The 15,337-nt window shown below is 41.6% G+C and overlaps 1 protein-coding gene across 2 annotated transcripts in view; it reads left to right on the forward strand.

The window, feature by feature from the left end:
- RPS6KA6 (ribosomal protein S6 kinase A6) overlaps positions 1-15,337 on the forward strand; it is a 68,039-nt gene that overhangs the window by 9,675 nt on the left and 43,027 nt on the right. For both annotated transcript variants that reach the window (XM_084814032.1, XM_084814033.1), the window contains exon 2: positions 6,547-6,606. In XM_084814032.1, coding sequence (XP_084670158.1) covers positions 6,547-6,606 — 60 coding nt within the window. The remainder of the gene's footprint in view (positions 1-6,546; positions 6,607-15,337) is intronic.

Consider the following 15,337-nt stretch of genomic DNA (forward strand, 5'->3'; position numbering starts at 1 on the left):
CATGCAGCCCCTTCTCATCCCTTCACAGTGTGCCTCAATGAAATGCAGAAATTTCCAATGAACCATAGTTTCCCTGTTGAGACAGAATGGGAAACTATGGTTACCAGTTGTGGAACAAGCCTGGATCTGAAACCATGGTTAGTGTATGGTTCTTGGAGCCTGGCCTAGAATGCTACAACTAGCTCCCTTGGGCATGCTACATGCAATTCTTAGATCCTGACCTATATGTATTAGGTGTATGTGTTGTTTTAGAAAACTGGTGGCACTTTAAGGCCATGTTAAATTATTAACAATGAAACACTGTATGCATGTTTGTTTGGAAGTAAGCCCCATTAGTTTCAATGGGACATACTCCCAAGTGTATGTGCATAGAATTGCAACCTAACATTCATTTTTACATGCTCCCAGTTTAAATTTCAGTACGCCTGACAAGCTTTCGAGATGTTCTCTAAAATCAATGTGGTGTACTTGTAGTCCGTCATGGAATCTATTAGAGCTGTGGCAGTGAGTGTTTAGACTGAAATTGCGCTCTTTCATTTCACAGAGAGGTAATGAAGCAGTGTCATGCTGGATGTTTACAACTGTTCATCCAAAACAAGATTTAGAACTTGTTTGGCTGCAGATAATATCTTGATTTTATGTAATTATTTGGTCTCCGGCATGCAGAATTTTGTTACTATGTGTAAATCTACACTGGTGGTTTTACTGGAGGAAAATATTTTTAATTAATGTTGCAGAGCTGTCTGTCTTCCATGTTACTATTGGTTTTCACTAGCCCCTTGTTAGTTCATCCGATGACAAGGATTTGCCTTAACTTTTCAGTTTGCTGGAACTGTGTCTTTATTGGGAGCTAACATATCAGTGGGTTTACAGTTTCAAAACTAGTAACAAGGGATTACTTGCTAATTCTGCCTGGATAAATTGGATGGTGTGGATCCAGATTTGGGCAAGTTCAACTAGGCAGCCAGAAGCAGATTTTCCCACCCCTGCTCCCCACAGCAGCCTCTCCAGCCCCTTGAAAATGTTATATGTGGTCAGAGGAACCTGCTGAATGAGGTGAGCTGTAGTATGAGGGAGAGGCAATGATTCCCAAAGATAAGGTAGAGGCACTTTTCATGAGCAGAGCCAGTCCATGGATGGAAGACAGGTCCTGGATCCAACCCCATGTATATAAAATCAATCATTTAAAAAGTAATAACTGAAAATAAGAGTTTGGATAAGCAGGTACTACTTGAGGGTGGACTGGGATGACAGCTGCAGATAGTTATTTGATTTTAGGTAAATGCTTAATGCCTTATATGAGCAAGTAGATACAAGAGGCTTTTGAGATTTGCTCTTTTATTGATAGAACCACTTAATTTGTTCTTCACTGTTATTATAGCGTTTCAAAATCAAACTTTTGTAGAAATGAATAATCAAATGGCGGACTTGGTTTACAAGAGAACTCGACATTGTCTATGTTTGGTAATTTTAAGTCATTTTTGAGACTGCCTTATTAGGGCAATCAGATTTGCTAGCAATGTAATATAAAAGGCAGTGAATATATACAACTTCTTTCAAAAGGAATTAATTTCTGAAGCTTTGAAGTCATCCAAATCGATTAGTGATGGTGACAGTAGGCAAAGCATGGTGCACATTGTTTGGAGAGACACACTGCTCAGATTTAGGGCCAAACTAGATGTTAAAGCACAAATGCAAGTTTCCCAATACTGTCTGTCCCTTGTAATACCAATGCTGAGGCTCGAAAGCATTTGCTCAGGAGAATTGGTGTAGAAGGAGATAAACAACCTTTCCCATCCACTTACCAGTCTTCCTTGGTAAGTCCACCCCACCCCCACAATATCTGTTGCCTCAATAAAAGTCGGGATAGAATCATAGAGTTGGAAGGGATCTCGGAAATCATCTAGCCAGCCTCCCTGCTCAAAGCAACTACAGGTGGTAGTATCCAACCTCTGCTTGGATACTTCCAATAAAGGTGAATTCACCACCTCCTGAGGCCCTCATTGTTAGGAAGTTTCTCTTAATGTTTAGCCAAAATCTGCTTCTCTGCAATTTACACCCGTTGGTTCTAGTCCTGCCCTCTGGAGCAACAGAGAACAAATCTGCTCCATCTTCTGAAAGACAGCCTTTCAGATATTTCAAGACTGCTATCATGTCTCCCCTCAACCTCCCCTTCTCCAGGCTAAACATACCCAGCTCCTTCACCTGTTCCTCATAGGACTTGGTTTCCAGACCCCTCACCATCCTGGTTGCTCTTCTCTGGATGTGTGTCAACTTCTCAGTTCTCAGTACACCAAATGCAACCTGACTAATGCAGAACAGAGTGGAACTATTCTGGTTCCAGAGTGGAAATATTACTCTGGTTCATGATCTGGACACTATGCTTCTGTTAATGGAGCCCAAGATTGCATTAGGTTTCTTGGCTGCCATATAGCACTGCTGGCTCATATTCAGCTTGTAACCCACTAAGACACCTAGGTCCTTTTCACATGTACTGCTGCCAAGTCAGGTCTCCCCTGACTTGGCAGCAGTATTTTGTACCTACATGCAAGATTTTTTGTACCTACATGCAAGACTCTGTTGAATCTCATTTTGTTAGATTTGGCCACGTGTTCCAGGCTTTCTAGCTCTTTTTGAATCTTGATTCTGTCTTCTATGGCGTTAGCTATCCCTCCTAACGTCATGTCATCTGCAGATGATATGCTGTACACTGTCATCCAAGTCATTTATTAAAATCCACAGGGTCTAGGACAGAGCCCTGGATCACTCCACATGAGACCTTCCTCCAGGAGAATGCTGAACCATTAATTAGTATTCATTGAGTATGGTTGCTAACCAAGTATGGATCCATTTAACTGTAGTATTATCCAACCCCCATCTTGTCAACAAGGAAATCATGGGGAACCTTGTCAAATGCTTGCTGAAATCAACATATACTATGTCCACAGCATTCTCATGATCTATCAAACTAGTACCTCTATCAAAAACAGAAGATAAGGTTGGTCTGGCATGCCTTATTCCTGACAATCCCATGTTGACTGCTAGTAATCATTCGTTATTATCTAGATGCTCACAGACTGACTGCTTAATCATTTTTTTGAGAATTTTGTTTGATATTGATGTCAGGTTGATTGGTCTGTAGTTTCCTGGATCTACTCCTTTCCCCTTCTTGTTTGTTTCCCACACTATGACTATACTGTGCATCAGTATATAGACATCTGAGGCCATGGGTGTTGTACCTTACCAGTTTCCCGGCTGTATTTACCTGCAGTTTACTGGGATCCACTTCCAGTGTCTTGTCTCTTCCTTCGTCCTTTGTGTTCTTCTCTGTAATACTTAGCTCAGTAGTTAGCTCTGGGCTTATGCCCCCTGCCCCACTAAAATTGGTTTAAAGCACTCTTGATCAGGTTTGTGGGGATCTTGCGAAAAACATCATTCCCAGTCCCTGTGAGGTGCAGCCCCTTCTTGTAGGGTCCCCTTCTTACTTACAGTGTTGCTATGATTACTTCCGCTATGATGATTCTAAAGGAAGAATCCAGATGATCCACTCTCAGCTAGCCTCAGATCCCATCTGGGCACAATGGCCAGGCACCCCTCCTAATTGGAAATTGCCAATATATTATTGTTTCTGAATTGGTTACTAAGCCTAGTCATAGCTTCCAGAGGGAGTAGCAGACTTGGGCTCATCTTCTCTGGTCAGAGGTGGGCCTTGGTGTGTACTGAACCATGCTGACTGCCAAGGCTGGTACTGAGCCAAAATATACTAAATGGGAAGAGATCCATTTTTCCCCCAGTGGAAGCAACTTCTCCAAGTGAAGTTGGAGTGTAAAATGCCATGATTTTCCATAGAAAAAGGTTTATTTAATTTAAAAGTGGCATTTCTCTTAACAAATCATCTAGTACTCTATTCTCAAATATATTCCAACTTTTTTACTCATACAAGAACTACTTCAAAAATTGCTCAGAAGATTGCAGAGATTGTTTGGTTGTTCTAGAATTCCGTTTCTAGGTTGAAGGTGACAAGATATGCTGGCTTGCATGTAAACTATACAAAAAGCTGGGGTGGTGTAGTGGTAGGACTGGGGGAGGCCTAGTTTTAATTAGCCACTCAGCCATCAAACTCAGTGGGTGAAATTGGGCCAGTCACAATCTCTTAGCCTAAGCTGCCTCACAGGGGTGCTGTGAGGATAAAATGGTAGGGCGGGGTATGCTGTTTTGAGCTCCTTGGCGAAAAGGAGAGTAAGCTACAAATGAGTGACTATGGGAGAGAGGACATTTTTGGTGATGGTACCCCAGCTTTGGAATGCTCCTGGTTCCTAAGTTGTAGTTTTGATACCAAGTGAAGACCTTTTTTAATTTCTCCAGACATTTAAATCTATTTTAGCGTTAAGCTGGTTTTAATCTCCGGACTTGTGTTTTTATGCTGAATTATACTTTTATTGCTATTGAATTTTAAATAGTTTTATTTCTTGTTGTGAGCCACCTTAGGAAGTCTTGTAGGACGGCCTATATATACTGTTTTTAATAATAATCAATAAATTATTTCTCAGGATATGGTCTTGGCTCTGTGTATGTACATATACACCACAGGATGGTAGAGAGGTTATGATAATGACTTGTTACTGAATTGTATGGTAATTAATATAGCAAAATGGATAATTATCTTGCCTTCATTACCAGGCTTTTCCAGTTTTGAATGAATACATGCTACTTGTTGGGGCAAGATCATATCCTTGTTAGTAAGGCTCAACTGTTTAACCAAATTTACCAACTTCAAAGCAAGACCATTGTAATAGAATTAGATTTAAGGGGAGATGCCATGAGCCATCTAACTGAATACCCAGGGTTCCCTAACAAAATAATGCATATATTCCTGCTCCTTAAAAGCTACAAACTTCCGTAGTAGTTGATTCCTTTGTTGAACTATTCATTTATTTAAAACATTTATTTCTTTACTTTTAGAATGTTGCCAGAGTTTAAAGTAGTTTGTCTTCCTGTAGTTTGAACCCTAGGACCCATATAGAAAGTCAGTTCTAAATACTGTCTTTTTCTTCATGCCCTTCTTTAAGTATTTTAATACTGTCAGTAGGGTGGCTTGACTTTTAAATCCAGGCAATTTGAATCATTAATGTAAAAAATATATTTTCAAATCTTTCTATTTCCTGAACAAGAATGCATACTATCTGGTGATATAATAAAGAACACATATTTCTTTGTCATTATGTAGAGCCTCATTCTACTCAGAAGCATATTTTAAAACTTCTATCCATTTTTGCTACAGAGTTTGTATCTTCTTTGGGGAGCAGTTGTGAAATCAATTCTTTCTGTTTTGTTCTCTTTATACCCATGTAAGAGTGCTAAGCATAAACATCCCTTTGCTCAACTGCAAATTATATGCTGCCTTTTGGTGTATCTCCTCTATTGTATATTTTAAATCATGACCAAACATTTCGTTTTTAAAAGAGAGAAAAACAGAGGGAGAGAGAAAGCAGGGGTGGGTGGGGATGGGACTTTGACTGCAGAGAAGTTGCTGTTAGCATCAATAGCAAATCCACTCCCACAGAAAATATCAGCTGGGGCAGTGAGATGTTCATCAGGATCTTGGTGGATTCACCCCCTCTCCCTGCCTGCTATGGTTCCAATCCTGATCCCCCCGCAGCTGCTATTTTAAAAGTTCTTACATGTGATCACATATTTAACTTAATGGACAGTTTGGCCCCATAGCATTATGCATGAAGCTAATGCTGTCACCATTTCCAAAACTCTGAAACATGGCAATACCATTCTGTCTAGCACTACAACTTTGGAGAACTGCATACACTTGGGATGAGACTTGGATTTGATCTTTAGAAATGGCACTAGGCAGTTGTTCCCTCTTGATATTAATAAGAAATGCTGGGTTTTCTGCCCTTCTTTTCCATACATTTTCTAGAACATTGCTCAGAAGTGCTTGACATTAAATCTAGCACACCTGGAAAGACTTTGTCTTATTGCCTGCAAATGTACACAGAATATAATGCCTGCCTTCATCATGTAGACTAACTTCCTTTTGTTAGAGACTTAACAATGCTTGGTTGTCGAAATATTCTATAGATTCCATAACCTATTGAAAAATATTGATGAAGTCGATGGAGTTGGATGTAAAGTAATCTGGAGGCAATAATTGTGGCATCTTGGGTTCTTGTTTCAGATGTGCTAGTACCTTACGAAACTAATTTGTATAATGCTGCTATACAGATTTGACATTTCTTGTTTTATTTTTGTTAGATAAAATAAAGGCCTAATTTGTTAATACATTCTGGACAAACATTTGTGTGGTAGTACAGAACAGCTGCCTCTCACTTCTACAACACAGATTGCATTACCTGTTAACTGGGTACTGCATACAAATAGCTAATCATATTGAGAGCATTTCAGAAGTTTGGCATCATCTTTTCAGATTTCTGTTTGATCAGGGATCATTGGATAACCAATACATTTATACTGGAAGTATGCTATGTTTATTCTTGTTTTCTCTTTAACCTTAATTGTACTTTCTTTCTGCAGTTGAATGGCATTAAAATGGTGGATGAACCTATGGAGGAGGGAGAACCATATTCCTATAATGTAAGTATATTTGCAATAGTTCATAATGATGGCAGTTGCCATCAAAACACTTAAAAATAGTATATAATTTTCTTTGGGAGGTTTATGCACTGCAGTAAGCAAACTAGAATAAATCTTGGGAGATAAAATGAGAGATCAAAGAGAAGCAAGAGAAACTTGCCCTGGTTCTTTAGCAGGGGAGATTTCCTTTTGTGCAAAGTTATGACAGTACGTACATATTCAGATATGTGGGTGAGTCTAGGCATCCTGAAAGGTGATGTGTAAGCTTGCTTGAAATAGTTGGGGCATTTTCAAGATTTGTAATATTGATACATATTACAAATCTTGAAAATGCCCAAATAAAGTAGTATTTTTATGAATTCCAATTATATATGCATGGCAGTTAGTACTGATGCTTGTTTGGGGTAGGAGGAAGCAATACATTGAGAGTGTTCTTTGACATGAATATAGTTTTGCTTCATTCTGAAGATGTAACTAAACTTCAAATTTAATACTTTTGTTATATTTGAAAGCAGCCTTGGAAATAAGTGCTCACAGTTCACAGAAGTACTAGTTCAAATATTATTATTATTATTATTATTATTATTATTATTACTTTCATGCCTGCCCACATGTGCTTTGTTAGACATTTGTGGCCTTGGGTGGCAGGGGTAGGGAGACTTGTATGGTAAAGCTTCTGTGCCTATCACTTGGAGTCCATACATACTTGCCATAGGCAATCCAGATGTTGGCTAGTTATAAACCTGCTTGAAAATAAAAATAGTTCTCAAACTTTGGTACACTATAAGGGACAGAGAGAATTTCCTCATGTAGACACACATGGGTTAGAAACATTTTGGAATGATACAACATTAATTCTGATGCGTCAAATTACTTCTGAGGAATACCAGACTAAAATGGTCCAAAGATTAATTTTACCAGTGTTCTGGATTATTTTTAACTCCCCACAACTTGATTTGTGTGATGTTGCTTTACTCTGATTTTATTTGGCACTTGAGTGTATAGCACTTGCCCTGTTCTGATGACTGGAACCATGGCTTCCACACTTTTTCTGAGGGGATCCAATAGGCATTTTGTTCTTGAGATTATGGATTCTATTGCTTGACCTGGAAGCAAAGTTCCCTTAATTCCTTGTGTTCCATTGCCCCTAGCGCCAGTACTGGCATCCTAGGTACATACTAGTAGGACTCAATCTTGAATTTTTTGGCTGTTAATCGAAGTAAATATAATCTCTTTGGAGCAGGGACCTTTCTTCTTTGGTTTGTCTTAGTCTGAAATGTGTTACGTACAATGTCTGGATTACTGCAATGCATTATATGTGGGGCTGCTTTTGAAAAAAAAGTCCGGAAACTTCAGCTAGTCCAAAATAGGGCAGCAAGATTATTAACAAGGACTAGCCAACGAGATCATATTACGCCAGTACTTTTCCAGCTTCACTGGCTGCCATTCCATTTCCTGGCCCATTTCAAAGTGCTGGTATTAACTTTCAAAGCCATAAACGGCTTGGGGCCAGGTAATCTGAAGGATCACCTCCTCCCATATGTGCCTGCCTGGACCCTAAGAGCATCCTCAGGGGTCCTTCTCCGTGATGATTGATTGATTGATACATTCACATCGCATTACAATAAAAACATAGAGCATAATAAATATGAAATATAAAATATAGACAGGAAGATCACAAACGTATGTCTAGGTTACAGATCTAGTTTTTTGCTTCAGTTGTCACAGCCAGGAAATCAGCAAAGTCTCCACTGTAGGCTTGGTTTTGACACTCTGTCACTATGTGTTGGATAGTTTGTTTTTCAGCCCCATAATCACAATCTGATGATGTTATTTTGCCCCATTTATAAAGGGCATCTGCACATCTACTATGACCCATGCGAATTCAGTTCAAGGTTGTCCATATCACATGGGGCTGGTCAAATCCAGGTGGTTTTTCCAAGATGCATGGCAAGCTTCGGAGGACAGTTTCCTAGCCAATGTTGTTTCCACATGTTGAGGATATTAAAATCATATTCTAGAAGAGCTTTAGCGGTAGAAATGGCTGGATGTCTCGATCTTAGCCTGTTTCGCTCCAAGTAGGTTACATCATTTAATATTGGTAGCTGGAGATTGTCAATAATCTGATATCAAGAATATCAGAATCAATATGTGGGATTAGTAATATAAACTGACAGTCAGTCCAAGTAAGATGGATGTCCTGTGGGTAGGTGGTTTGTCTAAACAGGGAAGTGGTGTTCATGCTGTTCTGAATGAGATTGCACTGCCTCTAAAGCAAGGGTGGAGAGCCTGTGTCCCCTCCAGATATTGTTGGGCTTCAACTTCCATTATCCCTGGGCTATGCTAGCAGGGACTGATGGGAGTTGGAGTCCTGCAACGCCTGGAAGGGCTACAGGATACCTGCTCTAAGGATCAAGAATGCCACTTGAGAATACTGATAGATCCAATGTTGTCATTGGAGGCCCAAGTGGCATCTGTGCTATGAAGTTTCTTTCACTAGGCAAGGCTGGTACATCAACTGTGACCCCTCCTGAACAGAGAAAGCCTGAAAACCTCTCAGTTGGGCTACTGCCAAGCATTGTATGCGGGACTGCCTTTGAAAACTTCCTGGGAACTTCAGTTAGCCAAACTGCAGCTGCTAGGCTACTAACTAGGTTCAGCCTTAGGTAATACATCCTGTACAGATACACTGGCTTCTAATCTATTTCTGGATACAATTCAAAGCTCTAGTTATTACATAAGCCCTAAAAAGCTTGGGGCCTGATTACCTGAAATGCTGCCTTTTTCTGCACAAACCTGCCTGAATCCTTCTGTCATCATCAGATGCTCTCCTGTGCCCGCCCCTTCTGTGGTTAGGTGGGTGGTGACTGGATTCTCTGTCATAGCCCCTTCATTTGGAATGCCCTCCCCCAGAAACCTCACCTAGTGCCAACTCTCATGTTGTTTTGGCTCCAGGTGAACAGTATTTGTCCAAACATGTTTCATAATTGATTTTAGTATTGTTTTTATGGCTCTGGTGGGATTTATTGGCTTTTATGGTTGCTGTTCCTGTGTTTTAAAGGTTTTACTTTAATGTTTTAAATAAATTGTCTTAAATAAAAATGTTTTTGTCTGCCAGTGGGAGATCATCAGAGATGAGGCTAGCCAGGCCTCCCTTGGCAAGGAGTCCCAGAGCCTAAGAGCAGCCATTCGGAAGGCCTTCTCTTAAGTTCCTGCCAAATGAGCTTTGAACGTTGGTGGGACAGACCGGCCTGACTCAAAAATCTTAAAACCTAGGTAGCCATTAATGGGAGAGTACAGTCTTTCAGACAGCCTGGTCACAGATGAACTGGTTTGTAGGTCATAGCCAGCACTTTGAATTATGTCTGGAAATGAACCAGTAGCTAGTTAAGCTGTTGTAACATAGAGATCACATGCTCCCTATAACTGGCCCTGGTCAGTAGTCTGGTTGCAGCATTCTGAATCAGCTGAAGTTTCCAAATAAGTGCAAAGGTAACGCTTGGTCTATAGGAATTTGATCCCCCTCTCTAGGCATCCTGTTTGTTTGAGTGCAGATCTTGAATGACTGTACCTTGTGTTGGGCACCAGGACAGATTAGGCATTCTGCTGCTGTACCACCCACCCCGCCACCCATCAGACCGTCTGCCTGAGCTGACGGAGGTGGTCTTGGACTTGGTGTTGAGGACCCTTAGGATGATGGTTCTGGGGGATCTCAACTGACATGCCAAGGCTGCTGTATCTGGGGTGGCTCAGGACTTCATGGCCACCGTGATAACCATGGGGCTGTCCCAACATGTCATCGGCCCAATGCATGTAAAAGGACACACGCTTAATCTGGTTTTCTCAACTGGGCAGGAGGATGGTGATCTGAAAGTGGGGGAATTAATATCTGTCCCCTTGTCATGGTCAGATACTTCCTACTGAGGTTTAGACTCTCAGCAGCCTTTCCTGTCTGCAAGGGTGGGGGACCTATTAAAATGGTCTGCCCCCGGTGGCTAATGGATTCCAAGGGATTCCAGAGGGCTCTAGGGGATTTTCCTGCTGGTATGGCTGGTGCTCCTGTTGAAGCCCAGGTTGCTCTGTGGAATGCAGAGTTGACTGGGGCAGTTGACATGATTGTGTCCAAGCGCCCTCTCCCTCTGAGCAGAGCCCAGCCTGCTCCTTAGTATATACCCGAGCTGAGGGCAATGAAGCAAGAGAGGAGACAGCTAGAATGCAGGTGGAGGAAAACTTGTGCTGAGTCTGACCGAACACAAGTAAGAGCTCGTTATGGAGCCTACTCTGTGGTGGTGAGGGTGGAAAGAGAGAGTTCTTCACCACCACCATTGCATCTTCCAGTGTTGCCCAGCGGAGCTTTTCTGAGTTGTTCGCGGCCTGTTACATTCTGGGGCAGGGAGAGAAAGTGTGGAATCCTCGGTAGCATGCTGTTACGAGTTTGCATGACACCTTGAAGATAAAGTCGCTTAGATTTTTCATGAATTGGACTCCACAATTAATGCAGTTCCTTTAGCTGAAGCATCCAGATCACCACGGGTCCAGTTTTATTGAATGAGTTTCAGTTATTGAGGCCTGAGGGTGCAGACAAGGTGGATGGCCAAGCCTCGACCCTTACCCTTCATGGCTTATTACATCAAACAAGGAGGGGATGTCCAGCTGGGTCCATGAGGTTGTAAATTCCTCCTTGAGAGCGGGAGTGGAACTAGTCTCTTTAAAAGAGGTGATAATCAGGCCATTTCAGAAAAAGCCTAAGCTGGACCCAGAGGACTTTAACAACTAGCCAGTGGCCAACATCCCCTCCCTGGGCACGTTGCTTGAGCGAGTGATTACGGGACAACTCCAGGCACTCCTGAACGAAACGGATTATCCAGATCCATTTCAATCAGGCTTCAGGCCTGGTTTTGGAACAGAAACTACCTTGGTCTTCCTGTGGGATGAACTTTGCTGGGAGAGGGACGGGGAGTGTGACCCTGTTGATTCTCCTGGACCTCTCAGTGGCTTTCGATAGCATTGACCATGGTATCCTTCTGGATAGGTTGTCTGGGTTAGGAGTTGGAGGCACTGCACTGCAGTGGTTCCGCTCCTACTTGGATGGCCAATTCTGGAAGGTGGTGCTGGGGGATTATTGCTCTGTGCCTTGGCAATTATGCCATAGGGTTCCACAGGGCTCTATTTTATCCACTGTGCTGTTTAACATCTACATGAAACCACTGGGGGAGGTTATCCGAAGGTGTGGGCTGAGGTGCCATCAATATGCGGATGATGCCCAGTTCTACCTCTTGTTTTCATCAAATGTAGGTGAGGCAGTGGCTGCTCTGAATCAATGCCAGGGCATGGTATGGACTGGATGGGGGCCAACAAACTGAAACTCAATCCAGACAAGATGGAGGCACTGTTAATGGGTGGTTTGTCTGCCCGGCTATCTGAATTTCAACCTGTTCTGGAGGGGGTTGCACTCCCCCTAAAGGATCAGGTTCGTAGTTTGGGGGTGCTCTTGGATCCAGAACTGTCACTTGAGTCACAGGTGAACTCAGTGGCATGGAGCAATTTTTATCAGCTTAGGCTGATATAGCAACTATGCCCTGATCTGAACAGAGATAGCCCAGCTACAGTTATCCATGCTCTGATAACCTCTTGTCTGGATTACTGCAATACATTATATGTGGGGCTGCTTTTGAAAAAAAAGTCCGGAAACTTCAGCTAGTCCAAAATAGGGCAGCAAGATTATTAACAAGGACTGGCCAACGAGATCATATTACGCCAGTACTTTTCCAGCTTCACTGGCTGCCAGTCCATTTCCTGGCCCATTTCAAAGTGCTGGTATTAACTTTCAAAGCCATAAACGGCTTGGGGCCAGGTAATCTGAAGGATCACCTCCTCCCATATGTGCCTGCCTGGACCCTAAGAGCATCCTCAGGGGTCCTTCTCCGTGATGATTGATTGATTGATACATTCACATCGCATTACAATAAAAACATAGAGCATAATAAATATGAAATATAAAATATAGACAGGAAGATCACAAACGTATGTCTAGGTTACAGATCTAGTTTTTTGCTTCAGTTGTCACAGCCAGGAAATCAGCAAAGTCTCCACTGTAGGCTTGGTTTTGACACTCTGTCACTATGTGTTGGATAGTTTGTTTTTCAGCCCCATAATCACAATCTGATGATGTTATTTTGCCCCATTTATAAAGGGCATCTGCACATCTACTATGACCCATGCGAATTCAGTTCAAGGTTGTCCATATCACATGGGGCTGGTCAAAACCAGGTGGTTTTTCCAAGATGCAGGGCAAGCTTCGGCATTGTGGAGGACAGTTTCCTAGCCAATGTTGTTTCCACATGTTGAGGATATTAAAATCATATTCTAGAAGAGCTTTAGCGGTAGAAATGGCTGGATGTCTCGATCTTAGCCTGTTTCGCTCCAAGTAGGTTACATCATTTAATATTGGTAGCTGGAGATTGTCAATAATCTTCTGATATTCTTGAAGAAGGGCACTGTTTCGTCTTACATCCGGAGGTGGTATGTGGACAGGCAGCCAGTATGTGGGGGTAGGTCGTATCGTCCCACTAACGATGCGCTTTGACTCATGCAGTTGCGTATCTATCTTTCTCGTGTACGAACTATTAAGCCACACTTGGGCACAATACTCTGCTGCTGAGTAAACCAGACTGAGTGCGGTCATTCTCAGCGTATCCACTGTCGAGCCCCAGCTAGTGCCGCATAATTTGGGGATAATGTTATTTCTACTTCTCAAGAGGGCGGGGAACAAAGTAGTGGTCTGAAAAGGAGGAGCTGGATAGTGGGGTGTGTGAAGAAAGTAGAGCTGTATGAACAGGAAAGAAGTGGATAAATAAGAGGGTCGGAGGACTGGACCAGGGAGCTAATGGAACAGAGGTTGTAGAATCTAGATTTGACAGGAATGCTGTGCCACCTTTGTTAAAAGATGAATTCTGCCAGTTGTGACTTCTGCTGTTACAGTTGCATTGTAATGGAATCATGAGGGCCAGAATTTAGGCAGGACTGAATTTCACATATTGATTTGAACTGACAGACCAATTCTTTTATTTGCAGATGCCTACTTCTTAGTAATATGCTACATTTAAAGCTTCTTTTTAAAAACTGAAGAAGTTATCTTCATTACTTAAATGAAAGCTATTTACATTTATTGAAAAGTCCTTGAGACATTATTTGATAAGCAATATAATACTACATTCATTTACATGAGGATATTCTGTAAGATAGATGTGGGCAGATTTCAGGCTTGCAGGATCTACTTTGTTTTATTTATTACAAGCTTGAGGTCCAGCAGCCAGAGCCCACGTGCAAAATAGTGGCACAGGCAGACATACACCAAGACTTAAGCCTCAGGGCACATGCTCAGCCCAGGAATTTGTGATCAGTACCAAAACCACGCTCACACGTCCTTTCACACAAAAATCCACTCCTGGTTTCCCCCAAACATTCTTTTTCAGCAACCTAATTTAGGTGGATGGAGCTTTTTAGTGTGATTGGCAAAGGTTTCTGACTTGTCACTCAGAGTTCTACTGGTAGATCCTGAACTACCTGTTGCCCACTCCTGTTGTAACCCCTGCTGCTTACAGTAGCTGTAAGAGTGCTTAAAGCACCAGTTCTTCAAATCAGGACTACACCCATCTGGTCTTTATTTATGCTGCAAATGTTCCAGATTGTGACACACCAATTAAAGGGCTGGAATGGACAAACTAAAGGAACTTTGCATTAGCAGATAAAGCTTGTAAGTAGATGAAGGTAGGAAGAGGAAGGAAGCGGAAAGATAAGAGAGGTTTGGAGGGCTGTAGGCCAGGAAGCCAAGGATGAAAGAGGGCTGAATGTGAAGGAAAAATGGATTGAGAGCACTATGCAGTTGCCCAACACCTGTTTTTTCTGTCCCTGATACTTATGCTGTGCTTCTGTCACTACTGCCCACACTAAACAGCTGTTGAGCTTCCAAGTTCTGTTCAGTTCCCTTCTGTTATGTGGCTGCTACTCAATATTTAGGATTCACTGGATGTAGCTTTTCAAATTAGCAAATATACTGAGGAATATAATTGAGTTAATGTGGGGTCTAGAGTGACTCAGCCAGCAAGTGTTCAAATTTATGTTATAGGACAGTATTATATCATTTGCAGTGACAACTACATGAAAAAAAAGTTTTTTCTCTTAAGTTCCTGTTTAATTACTGTTGTATCAGTTTCTACAGAAACCAACTCTGATGTCAGAGTTTAGTGACTTAGCATGGTGGTGAACATTAAAGCAGATGAACTACTAAAATCATTTTTTTCAGGCAAATGTTCAGATTTATTGAAAGTTGAAAACAACATTGTTGAATGTCTTGTGTGTTGCATCAGTAGCTATTAAAGATTTCATTAGGGCTGATTGATACAACTTCTGTTTTTTCTGTCACTAAGCAACATAAATGCTAGCATTTTAACTGCTTTTTTCCTTTAAAAAAGATGCATTTTAATATGCATGAGAACAGTACTTAGATGCCTTCTAATCTTATGTGAGAGGGAGAATAAGAGGCTCTGACGTAAGTGTTTTTATTCACTGGGAATTTAGAGCTAGTGGTGTTCATATCTTCAGTGCATGGTTAGAGGAAGCCGAGTACTTTAAAAATGATTGTGGTTTGCAGTTAAGCATCTTAGATGCATCACGATTTTGAAAACATAGTCCTTGTAGCTTCTATATCTCTCAGCATCATGAGGAACTG

Source organism: Heloderma suspectum, chromosome 9 (genome assembly GCF_057233095.1).
Source record: "Heloderma suspectum isolate Gila_16-S chromosome 9, 16-S_ref, whole genome shotgun sequence".
In the NCBI taxonomy this organism is placed as follows: Eukaryota; Metazoa; Chordata; class Lepidosauria; order Squamata; family Helodermatidae; genus Heloderma; species Heloderma suspectum.